The sequence below is a fragment of the Rattus norvegicus genome, chromosome 5, assembly GCF_021556685.1.
Source record: "Rattus norvegicus strain SHRSP/BbbUtx chromosome 5, alternate assembly SHRSP_T2T, whole genome shotgun sequence".
Lineage (NCBI taxonomy): Eukaryota > Metazoa > Chordata > Mammalia > Rodentia > Muridae > Rattus > Rattus norvegicus.
Window position 1 is genome coordinate 91,139,656 of NC_141538.1, and position 19,736 is coordinate 91,159,391.

Sequence of the window (19,736 nt, forward strand, 5' to 3'; positions counted from 1 at the left end):
ATGACAACTCCAAGTGAGGGAAAGAGGACAGCCTTCACAGTGTCCAGAAAGGGCTGTACAGCTGAGACTCTGGGAACTAGCATGAACAAGGACTGGAGCTTGATCCCAGGAACAGCATGTCAAAGGTTCGAGAGCTCCAGTGCCTTATACGGGCAGTTCAACAGTCAGTTGGCATACGGGACATTGTCCAAAAAGGGACGAGGGTGTCTGTAGGCTAATCAAGCTCCCTTTGCTGATTGAACTCTAAAAGTCTGTCATTTCTCAAATGATACACAGTTCCTGAAGGACAGGTGGAAGGGTACAAGTCAGTGAAAGCTCTCAAAGGTCCAAGTTCCCCGAGAATCTTCGCAGGATTTCTTCACAGGCAGGCCCTGTGTCTCTAAGTGGAGTGTCCCCAGGCCCTAAAGGAGGGATCCTCAGGATAGTCAGATGGTTTGGTGCTCGCTGAGGACACAAAGCCTGCCTGCTGGCCTCTCTGGCCTGATGTGCTCAGCCCAGGGTGCCGCTTGCAACCCACGAAGGGTTGAGAGAGTGAAGGGCAGTGGCCTGCTCTGTGCACCACTTAGCTGTCCTGGGTTGTAGGGCCAGGTGTATCTAGGCAGGCTGGCCTGTGCAGACCAAATGGAATTGACTGTGTGAAGAGCCCAATGCAGGGCTGCTCCCGCGTGAGACAATTGCCAAGTGAGCCAGGCACACTGTGAGACAGTGGGCTCCCTGCTGCTGGAAGGCCCAGGCAGGAAGGCACCTCCGGGGGTATGAGGTCGTCCAGGGCCACCTGCAATGTACCCATGTTGGTGAAGACTCCGGACATCAGCAAGGAGAACGTCGGGAGTGAGAGGGCTTCCGGAGAAGGGTGTCTGTGCCTCTTGGCTGAGTTGTATGGGGCACCACAGCTGTCTCCGGAGGGCCTACTCTTCAGAGTCCTCACAGGAGATCTTAGCTGGGGCCTTCGGTCCTTTACATGCAGTTTTGTGTGCGAGGAATCTGTGGCAGACACAATGGGCATTACTCAGAGTGCACACTGATTTCACCTAACAGCCTACCCTACCATAACACCACCGCGAAAGAGCTCTTGAAAGAGCTTTTTCCATGCCCTGATAAGGTCTATTTCATGTCCTGTGGAAACACACCCTCCCCACAGTGCCTTAGCACTGGAAGCCCCAACGAACCAGTCACCACCAGCTGTGTTCTATGCACGGTTTGCTTAGCACCCAGGGCATTTGCCCCCTCGGGTCTGCTTCTTCAAAGCCCAGACCTACCTCTCCTGTGGCTGGAGCCATGCATTTCCCTTCCTATCTCTCTGGAGGAAAATGGTCTGGCCCTCCTCTTCTCATCCAGCTCGTTACTTCTCTTGTCAGGTCTGCAGGAGGAGACAGCCCAGCTTTGCCCAGATCGCTTCTGCCTGGGGACCTTAGGCTCCAAACTTGGACAGGTGTTCTCTGTGGGGACAAGAGGTAATTGGTGAAAGGTCCCCAACCTTCCTAAGGAAAGCCTGAGATAAGGCACCATGAGGCCAAGCTCCTGGCACGCCTTACACTCCCATGCAGAACCCCACTACTTTTCTAATCCACATCCCCTCTTTGGTGAAGGCTTACACATGCTTGGGATGTTCCCAAGTTGCTTCAACAAACATTCCAAAATACAGACCCTTGACCCTTGGCTGACCTAGGCTCACCCAAAAAGCAAACACAAACACACACACACACACACACACACACACACACACACACTCTCACAATTTGTTATCAAATGTGCAAAGAGGGCACCATGAAGAGTGCAGCCGACCTCCTTCCTCAACTTCAACAAGCCCACCAGTAGCTCAAAGATGGAAACCCTACCTTTGCCATTGGCAGAGGACTTGGAACGCGGGCCACTGTTCTCCCCACCTTCAGAGGACTGTTTCTCTTCTCTCTTCTGCTCTAGGGGCTGCTTTCTCTTGGAAGGAGATACGATGGGCATCTCTAAATTCACAGGTCCAGGCTCCTCCACTTGTGCTTCACTCCTTTCTGCCTCCATCTTTGGCCGGAGCTCACGGGCAAATGGTGCTGATTGTAGAGTTGATTGGCCCTAAATGCAGTCCTGAAACTCCACCCCCTGGCAGAGCTCTTGCAGGAGCTTTCGCCAATCCCTGTCAGGCCACACCCAGGAATAGGGAGGGGCGACTTAATTCAATCTAACTCGAGGAATATTCCTTCTGGTTGATTGCCATGCTTTCTCTACTAAATTGGGAGGGTTTGAAGCTGAAGGCCACAGTTAAATTTCTTCTCTAATGGCTGTCCTAAACAGGATACCAAGCACACAATGCTTTTTGAACTCTGATTCGATGCTTTAGGTTTGCTATAGAGTTTCGACCTCCAGCCCACAAACTTGTCTCCCTATCTCTGTGTGGACGTTTCTATGGGTGGTTGGGTGAGAGTGTGCATGCATCGGGACATAGGTGTGCCCCTTTGTGTGTGACCCTACTACCTCCTGCTGAATTGGTGTCTACATGCATGTGTGTGTGTGTTTGTGTGTGTGTGTGTGTTTGTGTGTGTTTGTTTATTTTTGCAGTCATCGTGTTTGTGTGTTTGTGTGTGCGCGCATGTGTGTGCATCTCAGATGCTTGCTGAGTTGTCTGAGCAATTTTTTCAATGCCACCTGACCAGATTGGTTTTCCCCAATTGGCTCTTGATTTGGAAACGGTATGGAGCCAGTCTGTCTTCAACTATGGGTTTCTAAAAGCTGCACTCAATGAGTTTCTTCATTAGGATATAGGTACAAGCCCACAGTTGCTATGGAGGAGAACATGGTCGATTGAGTAAGAACAGCAACTTGTAGGATAGTAGACTTGAATGCTTATCCCTCAGGAAAAGAGTACTATTCGGGAAGGATTTAAGTTGTGGTAGGGCCTTAGGGTAGGCATGCCTATGCTTGGAAACGTGGTGGGTGAAGCCAGTTGGTTGTTTTGTGGTTTCAAAACCACAGCCAGACATACCCTCTCACTGCTGCCCTGGACCTGGATAAAGAATGATTAGTTACATGTGATTCCTCGGCCCCCTGTCACTCTCTTTGCCACCATGCTTCCAGCCCTGATGGCAATGAACAAAACTACTGGCAGCGTATGCAAGCTGCTATTAAATGCTTTCTTTTACCAATTTGTCCTGGTCATGGTTTCCTTCACAGCAATAGAATCCTGAGACACTGCCTGAGAAAAGGAGGGAAGGAAGAACATAAGAGACAAAGGGCAGCAGGGAAGAAAGGATGGAAAGCAGGTAGGAAGGAAGAAAGAAAAGAAGGGACAAAGGAAGACTGGTAGGTCCAGTGGATCAGGTTTGTTGGCTCAGGACTTCAACCTCAGCAATCGGTAGTCCAGAGGAAGCAGGTGTGTATCAGTCAAGGAGACAGTCTGGCCTACAGAGAAAGTTCAAGGACAACCAGAGCTACCTCCTGAGACCCAGTCTCAAACTAACAAAACAAACAACATCTACAGAGCCTCAATACCGAAGATCAGTCTGCAGAACAGGATGGAGGAATGAAAGATTTGACTCTCAGAACTTCTGCAATGATCTCTGTCTACAAATCATGCTTGCTTACCACACATGCACACACCCGTGTGCACACGCACACATACACACACACAGACACTCACACACACTCACACACTCATACATTCGTGCAATATGAGATAAAAAAGGAATGTATATAGATTACTCCACACAGCCTAATAGTGTATACACTATTACGCAGATGAAGGAGAGATACATTGACATCACTCGATTGACATGAGGACGAACTAAATCTTTATTTAAAAAGGTAAAAACCATGATGAAATATTGCAAGACAAGATTCAACCAAGTGAGAGAGTAAAAATGGATAATACTCTTAAAAGGTCATGGATTTCGAGTCCTGAATGGCTTGATTGTGTCAGTCTACTGAACAGGAAGCTGTGTTCTATGGTCTGCAACACACCAGTCTTGGTTGCTATCCTGAGGTAAGTTCTGGAATCCAGGAGGTGCCTCAGGGCTCAAAAGAAAGGAAGAATGGCAGTTCCAACTGAGGGAAGGGGCCCAGCCATCCCAGAGCCCAGAAAGGGCTGTACAGCTGAGACTCTGGGAACTAGCATGAACAAGGACTGGGGCTTGATCCCAGGAACAGCATGTCAAAGGTTCGCGAGCTCCCGTGCCTTACACGGGCAGTTCAACACTCAGTTGGCATACGGGACATTGTCCAAAAAGGGACGAGGGTGTCTGTAGGCTAATCAAGCTCCCTTTGCTGATTGAACTCTAAAAGTCTGTCATTTCTCAAATGATACACAGTTCCTAAAGGGCAGGTGGAAGGGTCCAAGTCAGTGAAAGCTCTCAAAGGTCCAAGTTCCCGCGAGAAATCTTCGCAGGATTTCTTCACAGGCAGGCCCTGTGTCTTAAGTGGAGTGTCCCCAGGCCCTAAAGGAGGGATGCTCAGGATAGGCAGATGGTTTGGTGCTCGCTGAGGACACAAAGCCTGCCTGCTGGCCTCTCTGGCCTGATGTGCTCAGCCCAGGGTGACGCTTGCAACCCACGAAGGGTTGAGAGATGTGAAGGGCAGTGGCCTGCTCTGTGCACCACTTAGCTGTCCTGGGTTGTAGGGCCAGGTGTATCTAGGCAGGCTGGCCTGTGCAGACCAAATGGAATTGACTGTGTGAAGAGCCCAGTGCAGGGCTGCTCCCGCGTGAGACAATTGCCAAGTGAGCCAGGCGCGCTGTGAGACAGTGGGCTCCCTGCTGCTGGAAGGCCCAGGCAGGAAGGCACCTCCGGGGGTTTGGAGGTCGTCCAGGGACACCTGCAAGGCACCCATGTTGGTGAAGACTCTGGACATCAGCAGGGAGAACGTCGGGAATGAGAGGGCTTCCAGAGAAGGTTGTCTGTGCCTCTTGGCTGAGTTGTATGGGGCACCATAGCTGTCTCCGGAGGGCCTGCGCTTCAGAGTCCTCACAGGAGATCTTAGCTGGGGCCTTCGGTCCTTTACATGCAGTTTTGTGTGCGAGGAATCTGTGGCAGAGACAATGGGCATTACTCAGAGTGCACACTGATTTCACCCAGCAGCCTACCCTACCATAACACCACCGCGAAAGAGCTCTTGAAAGAGCTTTTTCCATGCCCTGATAGGGTCTGTTTCATGTCCTGTGGAAACACACCCTCCCCACAGTGCCTTAGCACTGGAAGCCCCAACGAACCAGTCACCACCAGCTGTGTTCTATGCACGGTTTGCTAAGCACCCAGGGCATTTGCCCCCTCGGGTCTGCTTCTTCAAAGCCCAGACCTACCTCTCCTGTGGCTGGAGCCATGCTTTTCCCTTCCTATCTCTCTGGAGGAAAATGGTCTGGCCCTCCTCTTCTCATCCAGCTCGTTACTTCTCTTGTCAGGTCTGCAGGAGGAGACAGCCCAGCTTTGCCCAGATCGCTTCTGCCTGGGGACCTTAGGCTCCAAACTTGGACAGGTGTTCTCTGTGGGGACAAGAGGTAATTGGTGAAAGGTCCCCAACCTTCCTAAAGAAAGCCTGAGATAAGGCACCATGAGGCCAAGCTCCTGGCACGCCTTACAGTCCCATGCAGAACCCCACTACTTTTCTAATCCACATCCCCTCTTTGGTGAAGGCTTACACATGCTTGGGATGTTCCCAAGTTGCTTCAACAAACATTCCAAAATACAGACCCAGTGACCCTTGGCTGACCTAGGCTCACCCCAAAAGCAAACAAACACACACACACACACACACACACACACACACACACACACACACTCTCACAATTTGTTATCAAATGTGCAGTGAGGGCACCATGAAGAGTGCAGCCGACCTCCTTCCTCAACTTCAACAAGCCCACCAGTAGCTCAAAGATGGAAACCCTACCTTTGCCATTGGCAGAGGACTTGGAACGCGGGCCACTGTTCTCCCCACCTTCAGAGGACTGTTTCTCTTCTCTCTTCTGCTCTAGGGGCTGCTTTCTCTTGGAAGGAGATACGATGGGCATCTCTAAATTCACAGGTCCAGGCTCCTCCACTTGTGCTTCACTCCTTTCTGCCTCCATCTTTGGCCGGAGCTCACGGGCAAATGGTGCTGATTGTAGAGTTGATTGGCCTTAAATACAGTCCTGAAACTCCACCCCCTGGCAGAGCTCTTACAGGAGCTTTCGCCAATCCCTGTCAGGCCACACCCAGGAATAGGGAGGGGCGACTTAATTCAATCTAACTCGAGGAATATTCCTTCTGGTTGATTGCCATGCTTTCTCTACTAAATTGGGAGGGTTTGAAGCTGAAGGCCACAGTTAAATTTCTTCTCTAATGGGTGTCCTAAACAGGATACCAAACCCACAATGCTTTTTGAACTCTGATTCGATGCTTTAGGTTTGCTATAGAGTTTCGACCTCCAGCCCACAAACTTGTCTCCCTATCTCTGTGTGGACGTTTCTATGGGTGGTTGGGTGAGAGTGTGCATGCATCGGGACATAGGTGTGCCCCTTTGTGTGTGACCCTACTACCTCCTGCTGAATTGGTGTCTACATGCATGTGTGTGTGGGTTTGTGTGTGTGTGTGTGTTTGTGTATGTTTGTTTATTTTTGCAGTCATCGTGTTTGTGTGTTTGTGTGTGTGTGTGTGTGTGTGTGTGTGTGTGTGTGTGTGCGCGCGCATGTGTGTGCATCTCAGATGCTTGCTGAGTTGTCTGAGCAATTTTTTCAATGCCACCTGACCAGATTGGTTTTCCCCAATTGGCTCTTGATTTGGAAACGGTATGGAGCCAGTCTGTCTTCAACTATGGGTTTCTAAAAGCTGCACTCAATGAGTTTCTTCATTAGGATATAGGTACAAGCCCACAGTTGCTATGGAGGAGAACATGGTCGATTGAGTAAGAACAGCAACTTGTAGGATAGTAGACTTGAATGCTTATCCCTCAGGAAAAGAGTACTATTCGGGAAGGATTTAAGTTGTGGTAGGGCCTTAGGGTAGGCATGCCTATGCTTGGAAACGTGGTGGGTGAAGCCAGTTGGTTGTTTTGTGGTTTCAAAACCACAGCCAGACATACCCTCTCACTGCTGCCCTGGACCTGGATAAAGAATGATTAGTTACATGTGATTCCTCGGCCCCGTGTCACTCTCTTTGCCACCATGCTTCCAGCCCTGATGGCAATGAACAAAACTACTGGCAGCGTATGCAAGCTGCTATTAAATGCTTTCTTTTACCAATTTGTCCTGGTCATGGTTTCCTTCACAGCAATAGAATCCTGAGACACTGCCTGAGAAAAGGAGGGAAGGAAGAACATAAGAGACAAAGGGCAGCAGGGAAGAAAGGATGGAAAGCAGGTAGGAAGGAAGAAAGAAAAGAAGGGACAAAGGAAGACTGGTAGGTCCAGTGGATCAGGTTTGTTGGCTCAGGACTTCAACCTCAGCAATCGGTAGTCCAGAGGAAGCAGGTGTGTATCAGTCAAGGAGACAGTCTGGCCTACAGAGAAAGTTCAAGGACAACCAGAGCTACCTCCTGAGACCCAGTCTCAAACTAACAAAACAAACAACATCTACAGAGCCTCAATACCGAAGATCAGTCTGCAGAACAGGATGGAGGAATGAAAGATTTGACTCTCAGAACTTCTGCAATGATCTCTGTCTACAAATCATGCTTGCTTACCACACATGCACACACCCGTGTGCACACGCACACATACACACACATACACACACACAGACACTCACACACACTCACACACTCATACATTCGTGCAATATGAGATAAAAAAGGAATGTATATAGATTACTCCACACAGCCTAATAGTGTATACAGTATTACGCAGATGAAGGAGAGATACATTGACATCACTCGATTGACATGAGGACGAACTAAATCTTTATTTAAAAAGGTAAAAACCATGATGAAATATTGCAAGACAAGATTCAACCAAGTGAGAGAGTAAAAATGGATAATACTCTTAAAAGGTCATGGATTTCGAGTCCTGAATGGCCTGATTGTATCAGTCTACTGAACAGGAAGCTATGTTCTATGGTCTGCAACACACCAGTCTTGGTTGCTATCCTGAGGTAAGTTCTGGAATCCAGGAGGTGCCTCAGGGCTCAACAGAAAGGAAGAATGGCAGTTCCAACTGAGGGAAGGGGCCCAGCCATCCCAGAGCCCAGAAAGGGCTGTACAGCTGAGACTCTGGGAACTAGCATGAACAAGGACTGGAGCTTGATCCCAGGAACAGCATGTCAAAGGTTCGCGAGCTCCCGTGCCTTACACGGGCAGTTCAACACTCAGTTGGCATACGGGACATTGTCCAAAAAGGGACGAGGGTGTCTGTAGGCTAATCAAGCTCCCTTTGCTGATTGAACTCTAAAAGTCTGTCATTTCTCAAATGATACACAGTTCCTAAAGGGCAGGTGGAAGGGTCCAAGTCAGTGAAAGCTCTCAAAGGTCCAAGTTCCCGCGAGAAATCTTCGCAGGATTTCTTCACAGGCAGGCCCTGTGTCTTAAGTGGAGTGTCCCCAGGCCCTAAAGGAGGGATGCTCAGGATAGGCAGATGGTTTGGTGCTCGCTGAGGACACAAAGCCTGCCTGCTGGCCTCTCTGGCCTGATGTGCTCAGCCCAGGGTGCCGCTTGCAACCCACGAAGGGTTGAGAGATGTGAAGGGCAGTGGCCTGCTCTGTGCACCACTTAGCTGTCCTGGGTTGTAGGGCCAGGTGTATCTAGGCAGGCTGGCCTGTGCAGACCAAATGGAATTGACTGTGTGAAGAGCCCAGTGCAGGGCTGCTCCCGCGTGAGACAATTGCCAAGTGAGCCAGGCGCGCTGTGAGACAGTGGGCTCCCTGCTGCTGGAAGGCCCAGGCAGGAAGGCACCTCCGGGGGTTTGGAGGTCGTCCAGGGCCACCTGCAAGGCACCCATGTTGGTGAAGACTCTGGACATCAGCAGGGAGAACGTCGGGAATGAGAGGGCTTCCGGAGAAGGGTGTCTGCGCCTCTTGGCTGAGTTGTATGGGGCACCATAGCTGTCTCCGGAGGGCCTGCGCTTCAGAGTCCTCACAGGAGATCTTAGCTGGGGCCTTCGGTCCTTTACATGCAGTTTTGTGTGCGAGGAATCTGTGGCAGAGACAATGGGCATTACTCAGAGTGCACACTGATTTCACCCAGCAGCCTACCCTACCATAACACCACCGCGAAAGAGCTCTTGAAAGAGCTTTTTCCATGCCCTGATAGGGTCTGTTTCATGTCCTGTGGAAACACACCCTCCCCACAGTGCCTTAGCACTGGAAGCCCCAACGAACCAGTCACCACCAGCTGTGTTCTATGCACGGTTTGCTTAGCACCCAGGGCATTTGCCCCCTCGGATCTGCTTCTTCAAAGCCCAGACCTACCTCTCCTGAGGCTGGAGCCATGCTTTTCCCTTCCTCTCTCTCTGGAGGAAAATGGTCTGGCACTCCTCTTCTCATCCAGCTCGTTACTTCTCTTGTCAGGTCTGCAGGAGGAGACAGCCCAGCTTTGCCCAGATCGCTTCTGCCTGGGGACCTTAGGCTCCAAACTTGGACAGGTGTTCTCTGTGGGGACAAGAGGTAATTGGTGAAAGGTCCCCAACCTTCCTAAGGAAAGCCTGAGATAAGGCACCATGAGGCCAAGCTCCTGGCACGCCTTACAGTCCCATGCAGAACCCCACTACTTTTCTAATCCACATCCCCTCTTTGGTGAAGGCTTACACATGCTTGGGATGTTCCCAAGTTGCTTCAACAAACATTCCAAAATACAGACCAGTGACCCATGGCTGACTAGGCTCACCCCAAAAGCAAACACAAACACACACACACACACACACACACACACACACACACACACACACACACACTCTCACAATTTGTTATCAAATGTGCAGTGAGGGCACCATGAAGAGTGCAGCCGACCTCCTTCCTCAACTTCAACAAGCCCACCAGTAGCTCAAAGATGGAAACCCTACCTTTGCCATTGGCAGAGGACTTGGAACGCGGGCCACTGTTCTCCCCACCTTCAGAGGACTGTTTCTCTTCTCTCTTCTGCTCTAGGGGCTGCTTTCTCTTGGAAGGAGATACGATGGGCATCTCTAAATTCACAGGTCCAGGCTCCTCCACTTGTGCTTCACTCCTTTCTGCCTCCATCTTTGGCCGGAGCTCACGGGCAAATGGTGCTGATTGTAGAGTTGATTGGCCCTAAATGCAGTCCTGAAACTCCACCCCCTGGCAGAGCTCTTGCAGGAGCTTTCGCCAATCCCTGTCAGGCCACACCCAGGAATAGGGAGGGGCGACTTAATTCAATCTAACTCGAGGAATATTCCTTCTGGTTGATTGCCATGCTTTCTCTACTAAATTGGGAGGGTTTGAAGCTGAAGGCCACAGTTAAATTTCTTCTCTAATGGCTGTCCTAAACAGGATACCAAACACACAATGCTTTTTGAACTCTGATTCGATGCTTTAGGTTTGCTATAGAGTTTCGACCTCCAGCCCACAAACTTGTCTCCCTATCTCTGTGTGGACGTTTCTATGAGTGGTTGGGTGAGAGTGTGCATGCATCGGGACATAGGTGTGCCCCTTTGTGTGTGACCCTACTACCTCCTGCTGAATTGGTGTCTACATGCATGTGTGTGTGGGTTTGTGTGTGTGTGTGTGTTTGTGTATGTTTGTTTATTTTTGCAGTCATCGTGTTTGTGTGTTTGTGTGTGTGTGTGTGTGTGTGTGTGTGCGCGCGCATGTGTGTGCATCTCAGATGCTTGCTGAGTTGTCTGAGCAATTTTTTCAATGCCACCTGACCAGATTGGTTTTCCCCAATTGGCTCTTGATTTGGAAACGGTATGGAGCCAGTCTGTCTTCAACTATGGGTTTCTAAAAGCTGCACTCAATGAGTTTCTTCATTAGGATATAGGTACAAGCCCACAGTTGCTATGGAGGAGAACATGGTCGATTGAGTAAGAACAGCAACTTGTAGGATAGTAGACTTGAATGCTTATCCCTCAGGAAAAGAGTACTACTCGGGAAGGATTTAAGTTGTGGTAGGGCCTTAGGGTAGGCATGCCTATGCTTGGAAACGTGGTGGGTGAAGCCAGTTGGTTGTTTTGTGGTTTCAAAACCACAGCCAGACATACCCTCTCACTGCTGCCCTGGACCTGGATAAAGAATGATTAGTTACATGTGATTCCTCGGCCCCCTCTCACTCTCTTTGCCACCATGCTTCCAGCCCTGATGGCAATGAACAAAACTACTGGCAGCGTATGCAAGCTGCTATTAAATGCTTTCTTTTACCAATTTGTCCTGGTCATGGTTTCCTTCACAGCAATAGAATCCTGAGACACTGCCTGAGAAAAGGAGGGAAGGAAGAACATAAGAGACAAAGGGCAGCAGGGAAGAAAGGATGGAAAGCAGGTAGGAAGGAAGAAAGAAAAGAAGGGACAAAGGAAGACTGGTAGGTCCAGTGGATCAGGTTTGTTGGCTCAGGACTTCAACCTCAGCAATCGGTAGTCCAGAGGAAGCAGGTGTGTATCAGTCAAGGAGACAGTCTGGCCTACAGAGAAAGTTCAAGGACAACCAGAGCTACCTCCTGAGACCCAGTCTCAAACTAACAAAACAAACAACATCTACAGAGCCTCAATACCGAAGATCAGTCTGCAGAACAGGATGGAGGAATGAAAGATTTGACTCTCAGAACTTCTGCAATGATCTCTGTCTACAAATCATGCTTGCTTACCACACATGCACACACCCGTGTGCACACGCACACATACACACACATACACACACACAGACACTCACACACACTCACACACTCATACATTCGTGCAATATGAGATAAAAAAGGAATGTATATAGATTACTCCACACAGCCTAATAGTGTATACAGTATTACGCAGATGAAGGAGAGATACATTGACATCACTCGATTGACATGAGGACGAACTAAATCTTTATTTAAAAAGGTAAAAACCATGATGAAATATTGCAAGACAAGATTCAACCAAGTGAGAGAGTAAAAATGGATAATACTCTTAAAAGGTCATGGATTTCGAGTCCTGAATGGCCTGATTGTAGCAGTCTACTGAACAGGAAGCTATGTTCTATGGTCTGCAACACACCAGTCTTGGTTGCTATCCTGAGGTAAGTTCTGGAATCCAGGAGGTGCCTCAGGGCTCAACAGAAAGGAAGAATGGCAGTTCCAACTGAGGGAAGGGGCCCAGCCATCCCAGAGCCCAGAAAGGGCTGTACAGCTGAGACTCTGGGAACTAGCATGAACAAGGACTGGAGCTTGATCCCAGGAACAGCATGTCAAAGGTTCGCGAGCTCCCGTGCCTTACACGGGCAGTTCAACACTCAGTTGGCATACGGGACATTGTCCAAAAAGGGACGAGGGTGTCTGTAGGCTAATCAAGCTCCCTTTGCTGATTGAACTCTAAAAGTCTGTCATTTCTCAAATGATACACAGTTCCTAAAGGGCAGGTGGAAGGGTCCAAGTCAGTGAAAGCTCTCAAAGGTCCAAGTTCCCGCGAGAAATCTTCGCAGGATTTCTTCACAGGCAGGCCCTGTGTCTTAAGTGGAGTGTCCCCAGGCCCTAAAGGAGGGATGCTCAGGATAGGCAGATGGTTTGGTGCTCGCTGAGGACACAAAGCCTGCCTGCTGGCCTCTCTGGCCTGATGTGCTCAGCCCAGGGTGCCGCTTGCAACCCACGAAGGGTTGAGAGATGTGAAGGGCAGTGGCCTGCTCTGTGCACCACTTAGCTGTCCTGGGTTGTAGGGCCAGGTGTATCTAGGCAGGCTGGCCTGTGCAGACCAAATGGAATTGACTGTGTGAAGAGCCCAGTGCAGGGCTGCTCCCGCGTGAGACAATTGCCAAGTGAGCCAGGCGCGCTGTGAGACAGTGGGCTCCCTGCTGCTGGAAGGCCCAGGCAGGAAGGCACCTCCGGGGGTTTGGAGGTCGTCCAGGGACACCTGCAAGGCACCCATGTTGGTGAAGACTCTGGACATCAGCAGGGAGAACGTCGGGAATGAGAGGGCTTCCGGAGAAGGGTGTCTGCGCCTCTTGGCTGAGTTGTATGGGGCACCATAGCTGTCTCCGGAGGGCCTGCGCTTCAGAGTCCTCACAGGAGATCTTAGCTGGGGCCTTCGGTCCTTTACATGCAGTTTTGTGTGCGAGGAATCTGTGGCAGAGACAATGGGCATTACTCAGAGTGCACACTGATTTCACCCAGCAGCCTACCCTACCATAACACCACCGCGAAAGAGCTCTTGAAAGAGCTTTTTCCATGCCCTGATAGGGTCTGTTTCATGTCCTGTGGAAACACACCCTCCCCACAGTGCCTTAGCACTGGAAGCCCCAACGAACCAGTCACCACCAGCTGTGTTCTATGCACGGTTTGCTTAGCACCCAGGGCATTTGCCCCCTCGGATCTGCTTCTTCAAAGCCCAGACCTACCTCTCCTGTGGCTGGAGCCATGCTTTTCCCTTCCTCTCTCTCTGGAGGAAAATGGTCTGGCACTCCTCTTCTCATCCAGCTCGTTACTTCTCTTGTCAGGTCTGCAGGAGGAGACAGCCCAGCTTTGCCCAGATCGCTTCTGCCTGGGGACCTTAGGCTCCAAACTTGGACAGGTGTTCTCTGTGGGGACAAGAGGTAATTGGTGAAAGGTCCCCAACCTTCCTAAGGAAAGCCTGAGATAAGGCACCATGAGGCCAAGCTCCTGGCACGCCTTACAGTCCCATGCAGAACCCCACTACTTTTCTAATCCACATCCCCTCTTTGGTGAAGGCTTACACATGCTTGGGATGTTCCCAAGTTGCTTCAACAAACATTCCAAAATACAGACCAGTGACCCATGGCTGACTAGGCTCACCCCAAAAGCAAACACAAACACACACACACACACACACACACACACACACACACACACACACACACACTCTCACAATTTGTTATCAAATGTGCAGTGAGGGCACCATGAAGAGTGCAGCCGACCTCCTTCCTCAACTTCAACAAGCCCACCAGTAGCTCAAAGATGGAAACCCTACCTTTGCCATTGGCAGAGGACTTGGAACGCGGGCCACTGTTCTCCCCACCTTCAGAGGACTGTTTCTCTTCTCTCTTCTGCTCTAGGGGCTGCTTTCTCTTGGAAGGAGATACGATGGGCATCTCTAAATTCACAGGTCCAGGCTCCTCCACTTGTGCTTCACTCCTTTCTGCCTCCATCTTTGGCCGGAGCTCACGGGCAAATGGTGCTGATTGTAGAGTTGATTGGCCCTAAATGCAGTCCTGAAACTCCACCCCCTGGCAGAGCTCTTACAGGAGCTTTCGCCAATCCCTGTCAGGCCACACCCAGGAATAGGGAGGGGCGACTTAATTCAATCTAACTCGAGGAATATTCCTTCTGGTTGATTGCCATGCTTTCTCTACTAAATTGGGAGGGTTTGAAGCTGAAGGCCACAGTTAAATTTCTAATCTAATGGCTGTCCTAAACAGGATACCAAACACACAATGCTTTTTGAACTCTGATTCGATGCTTTAGGTTTGCTATAGAGTTTCGACCTCCAGCCCACAAACTTGTCTCCCTATCTCTGTGTGGACGTTTCTATGAGTGGTTGGGTGAGAGTGTGCATGCATCGGGACATAGGTGTGCCCCTTTGTGTGTGACCCTACTACCTCCTGCTGAATTGGTGTCTACATGCATGTGTGTGTGTGTTTGTGTGTGTGTGTGTGTTTGTGTGTGTTTGTTTATTTTTGCAGTTATCGTGTTTGTGTGTTTGTGTGTGTGTGTGTGTGTGTGTGTGTGTGTGTGTGTGCGCGCGCATGTGTGTGCATCTCAGATGCTTGCTGAGTTGTCTGAGCAATTTTTTCAATGCCACCTGACCAGATTGGTTTTCCCCAATTGGCTCTTGATTTGGAAACGGTATGGAGCCAGTCTGTCTTCAACTATGGGTTTCTAAAAGCTGCACTCAATGAGTTTCTTCATTAGGATATAGGTACAAGCCCACAGTTGCTATGGAGGAGAACATGGTCGATTGAGTAAGAACAGCAACTTGTAGGATAGTAGACTTGAATGCTTATCCCTCAGGAAAAGAGTACTATTCGGGAAGGATTTAAGTTGTGGTAGGGCCTTAGGGTAGGCATGCCTATGCTTGGAAACGTGGTGGGTGAAGCCAGTTGGTTGTTTTGTGGTTTCAAAACCACAGCCAGACATACCCTCTCACTGCTGCCCTGGACCTGGATAAAGAATGATTAGTTACATGTGATTCCTCGGCCCCCTCTCACTCTCTTTGCCACCATGCTTCCAGCCCTGATGGCAATGAACAAAACTACTGGCAGCGTATGCAAGCTGCTATTAAATGCTTTCTTTTACCAATTTGTCCTGGTCATGGTTTCCTTCACAGCAATAGAATCCTGAGACACTGCCTGAGAAAAGGAGGGAAGGAAGAACATAAGAGACAAAGGGCAGCAGGGAAGAAAGGATGGAAAGCAGGTAGGAAGGAAGAAAGAAAAGAAGGGACAAAGGAAGACTGGTAGGTCCAGTGGATCAGGTTTGTTGGCTCAGGACTTCAACCTCAGCAATCGGTAGTCCAGAGGAAGCAGGTGTGTATCAGTCAAGGAGACAGTCTGGCCTACAGAGAAAGTTCAAGGACAACCAGAGCTACCTCCTGAGACCCAGTCTCAAACTAACAAAACAAACAACATCTACAGAGCCTCAATACCGAAGATCAGTCTGCAGAACAGGATGGAGGAATGAAAGATTTGACTCTCAGAACTTCTGCAATGATCTCTGTCTACAAATCATGCTTGCTTACCACACATGCACACACCCGTGTGCACACGCACACATACACACACATACACACACACACAGACACTCACACACACTCACACACTCATACATTCGTGCAATATGAGATAAAAAAGGAATGTATATAGATTACTCCACACAGCCTAATAGTGTATACAGTATTACGCAGATGAAGGAGAGATACATTGACATCACTCGATTGACATGAGGACGAACTAAATCTTTATTTAAAAAGGTAAAAACCATGATGAAATATTGCAAGACAAGATTCAACCAAGTGAGAGAGTAAAAATGGATAATACTCTTAAAAGGTCATGGATTTCGAGTCCTGAATGGCCTGATTGTATCAGTCTACTGAACAGGAAGCTATGTTCTATGGTCTGCAACACACCAGTCTTGGTTGCTATCCTGAGGTAAGTTCTGGAATCCAGGAGGTGCCTCAGGGCTCAACAGAAAGGAAGAATGGCAGTTCCAACTGAGGGAAGGGGCCCAGCCATCCCAGAGCCCAGAAAGGGCTGTACAGCTGAGACTCTGGGAACTAGCATGAACAAGGACTGGAGCTTGATCCCAGGAACAGCATGTCAAAGGTTCGCGAGCTCCCGTGCCTTACACGGGCAGTTCAACACTCAGTTGGCATACGGGACATTGTCCAAAAAGGGACGAGGGTGTCTGTAGGCTAATCAAGCTCCCTTTGCTGATTGAACTCTAAAAGTCTGTCATTTCTCAAATGATACACAGTTCCTAAAGGGCAGGTGGAAGGGTCCAAGTCAGTGAAAGCTCTCAAAGGTCCAAGTTCCCGCGAGAAATCTTCGCAGGATTTCTTCACAGGCAGGCCCTGTGTCTTAAGTGGAGTGTCCCCAGGCCCTAAAGGAGGGATGCTCAGGATAGGCAGATGGTTTGGTGCTCGCTGAGGACACAAAGCCTGCCTGCTGGCCTCTCTGGCCTGATGTGCTCAGCCCAGGGTGCCGCTTGCAACCCACGAAGGGTTGAGAGATGTGAAGGGCAGTGGCCTGCTCTGTGCACCACTTAGCTGTCCTGGGTTGTAGGGCCAGGTGTATCTAGGCAGGCTGGCCTGTGCAGACCAAATGGAATTGACTGTGTGAAGAGCCCAGTGCAGGGCTGCTCCCGCGTGAGACAATTGCCAAGTGAGCCAGGCGCGCTGTGAGACAGTGGGCTCCCTGCTGCTGGAAGGCCCAGGCAGGAAGGCACCTCCGGGGGTTTGGAGGTCGTCCAGGGACACCTGCAAGGCACCCAAGTTGGTGAAGACTCTGGACATCAGCAGGGAGAACGTCGGGAATGAGAGGGCTTCCGGAGAAGGGTGTCTGCGCCTCTTGGCTGAGTTGTATGGGGCACCATAGCTGTCTCCGGAGGGCCTGCGCTTCAGAGTCCTCACAGGAGATCTTAGCTGGGGCCTTCGGTCCTTTACATGCAGTTTTGTGTGCGAGGAATCTGTGGCAGAGACAATGGGCATTACTCAGAGTGCACACTGATTTCACCCAGCAGCCTACCCTACCATAACACCACCGCGAAAGAGCTCTTGAAAGAGCTTTTTCCATGCCCTGATAGGGTCTGTTTCATGTCCTGTGGAAACACACCCTCCCCACAGTGCCTTAGCACTGGAAGCCCCAACGAACCAGTCACCACCAGCTGTGTTCTATGCACGGTTTGCTTAGCACCCAGGGCATTTGCCCCCTCGGATCTGCTTCTTCAAAGCCCAGACCTACCTCTCCTGTGGCTGGAGCCATGCTTTTCCCTTCCTCTCTCTCTGGAGGAAAATGGTCTGGCACTCCTCTTCTCATCCAGCTCGTTACTTCTCTTGTCAGGTCTGCAGGAGGAGACAGCCCAGCTTTGCCCAGATCGCTTCTGCCTGGGGACCTTAGGCTCCAAACTTGGACAGGTGTTCTCTGTGGGGACAAGAGGTAATTGGTGAAAGGTCCCCAACCTTCCTAAGGAAAGCCTGAGATAAGGCACCATGAGGCCAAGCTCCTGGCACGCCTTACAGTCCCATGCAGAACCCCACTACTTTTCTAATCCACATCCCCTCTTTGGTGAAGGCTTACACATGCTTGGGATGTTCCCAAGTTGCTTCAACAAACATTCCAAAATACAGACCAGTGACCCATGGCTGACTAGGCTCACCCCAAAAGCAAACACAAACACACACACACACACACACACACACACACACACACACACACACACACACACTCTCACAATTTGTTATCAAATGTGCAGTGAGGGCACCATGAAGAGTGCAGCCGACCTCCTTCCTCAACTTCAACAAGCCCACCAGTAGCTCAAAGATGGAAACCCTACCTTTGCCATTGGCAGAGGACTTGGAACGCGGGCCACTGTTCTCCCCACCTTCAGAGGACTGTTTCTCTTCTCTCTTCTGCTCTAGGGGCTGCTTTCTCTTGGAAGGAGATACGATGGGCATCTCTAAATTCACAGGTCCAGGCTCCTCCACTTGTGCTTCACTCCTTTCTGCCTCCATCTTTGGCCGGAGCTCACGGGCAAATGGTGCTGATTGTAGAGTTGATTGGCCCTAAATGCAGTCCTGAAACTCCACCCCCTGGCAGAGCTCTTGCAGGAGCTTTCGCCAATCCCTGTCAGGCCACACCCAGGAATAGGGAGGGGCGACTTAATTCAATCTAACTCGAGGAATATTCCTTCTGGTTGATTGCCATGCTTTCTCTACTAAATTGGGAGGGTTTGAAGCTGAAGGCCACAGTTAAATTTCTTCTCTAATGGCTGTCCTAAACAGGATACCAAACACACAATGCTTTTTGAACTCTGATTCGATGCTTTAGGTTTGCTATAGAGTTTCGACCTCCAGCCCACAAACTTGTCTCCCTATCTCTGTGTGGACGTTTCTATGAGTGGTTGGGTGAGAGTGTGCATGCATCGGGACATAGGTGTGCCCCTTTGTGTGTGACCCTACTACCTCCTGCTGAATTGGTGTCTACATGCATGTGTGTGTGTGTTTGTGTGTGTGTGTGTGTTTGTGTGTGTTTGTTTATTTTTGCAGTTATCGTGTTTGTGTGTTTGTGTGTGTGTGTGTGTGTGTGTGTGTGCGCGCGCATGTGTGTGCATCTCAGATGCTTGCTGAGTTGTCTGAGCAATTTTTTCAATGCCACCTGACCAGATTGGTTTTCCCCAATTGGCTCTTGATTTGGAAACGGTATGGAGCCAGTCTGTCTTCAACTATGGGTTTCTAAAAGCTGCACTCAATGAGTTTCTTCATTAGGATATAGGTACAAGCCCACAGTTGCTATGGAGGAGAACATGGTCGATTGAGTAAGAACAGCAACTTGTAGGATAGTAGACTTGAATGCTTATCCCTCAGGAAAAGAGTACTACTCGGGAAGGATTTAAGTTGTGGTAGGGCCTTAGGGTAGGCATGCCTATGCTTGGAAACGTGGTGGGTGAAGCCAGTTGGTTGTTTTGTGGTTTCAAAACCACAGCCAGACATACCCTCTCACTGCTGCCCTGGACCTGGATAAAGAATGATTAGTTACATGTGATTCCTCGGCCCCCTCTCACTCTCTTTGCCACCATGCTTCCAGCCCTGATGGCAATGAACAAAACTACTGGCAGCGTATGCAAGCTGCTATTAAATGCTTTCTTTTACCAATTTGTCCTGGTCATGGTTTCCTTCACAGCAATAGAATCCTGAGACACTGCCTGAGAAAAGGAGGGAAGGAAGAACATAAGAGACAAAGGGAAGCAGGGAAGAAAGGATGGAAAGCAGGTAGGAAGGAAGAAAGAAAAGAAGGGACAAAGGAAGACTGGTAGGTCCAGTGGATCAGGTTTGTTGGCTCAGGACTTCAACCTCAGCAATCGGTAGTCCAGAGGAAGCAGGTGTGTATCAGTCAAGGAGACAGTCTGGCCTACAGAGAAAGTTCAAGGACAACCAGAGCTACCTCCTGAGACCCAGTCTCAAACTAACAAAACAAACAACATCTA

At 49.8% G+C, this 19,736-nt stretch overlaps 4 protein-coding genes and 1 pseudogene across 4 annotated transcripts; all 5 read right to left on the minus strand.

The window, feature by feature from the left end:
* Window positions 1-425: 425 nt before the first annotated feature.
* LOC120103074 (uncharacterized) lies at window positions 426-2,016 on the minus strand (annotated as a pseudogene).
* A 2,493-nt stretch (window positions 2,017-4,509) lies between these two features.
* LOC108351095 (serine/arginine repetitive matrix protein 1-like) lies at window positions 4,510-6,043 on the minus strand. Its single transcript, XM_087551805.1, has 3 exons — window positions 5,866-6,043; window positions 5,282-5,461; window positions 4,510-5,006 (listed from the first exon to the last, which is right to left on the minus strand). The coding sequence occupies exons 1-3, from the start codon at window positions 6,041-6,043 to the stop codon at window positions 4,510-4,512; spliced, it is 855 nt and encodes a 284-aa protein (XP_087407931.1).
* A 2,537-nt stretch (window positions 6,044-8,580) lies between these two features.
* Window positions 8,581-10,120, minus strand: 3110040M04Rikl6 (RIKEN cDNA 3110040M04 gene like 6). Its single transcript, XM_087551806.1, has 3 exons — window positions 9,943-10,120; window positions 9,353-9,532; window positions 8,581-9,077 (listed from the first exon to the last, which is right to left on the minus strand). Exons 1-3 carry the CDS (start codon window positions 10,118-10,120, stop codon window positions 8,581-8,583), a joined length of 855 nt encoding a protein of 284 aa, XP_087407932.1.
* Window positions 10,121-12,645: 2,525 nt separating this feature from the next.
* Window positions 12,646-14,185, minus strand: 3110040M04Rikl3 (RIKEN cDNA 3110040M04 gene like 3). Its single transcript, XM_087551807.1, has 3 exons — window positions 14,008-14,185; window positions 13,418-13,597; window positions 12,646-13,142 (listed from the first exon to the last, which is right to left on the minus strand). Exons 1-3 carry the CDS (start codon window positions 14,183-14,185, stop codon window positions 12,646-12,648), a joined length of 855 nt encoding a protein of 284 aa, XP_087407933.1.
* A 2,537-nt stretch (window positions 14,186-16,722) lies between these two features.
* LOC120103077 (uncharacterized) lies at window positions 16,723-18,264 on the minus strand. The gene is made up of 3 exons (XM_087551808.1): window positions 18,087-18,264; window positions 17,495-17,674; window positions 16,723-17,219 (listed from the first exon to the last, which is right to left on the minus strand). The coding sequence occupies exons 1-3, from the start codon at window positions 18,262-18,264 to the stop codon at window positions 16,723-16,725; spliced, it is 855 nt and encodes a 284-aa protein (XP_087407934.1).
* Between the last annotated feature and the right edge of the window lie 1,472 nt (window positions 18,265-19,736).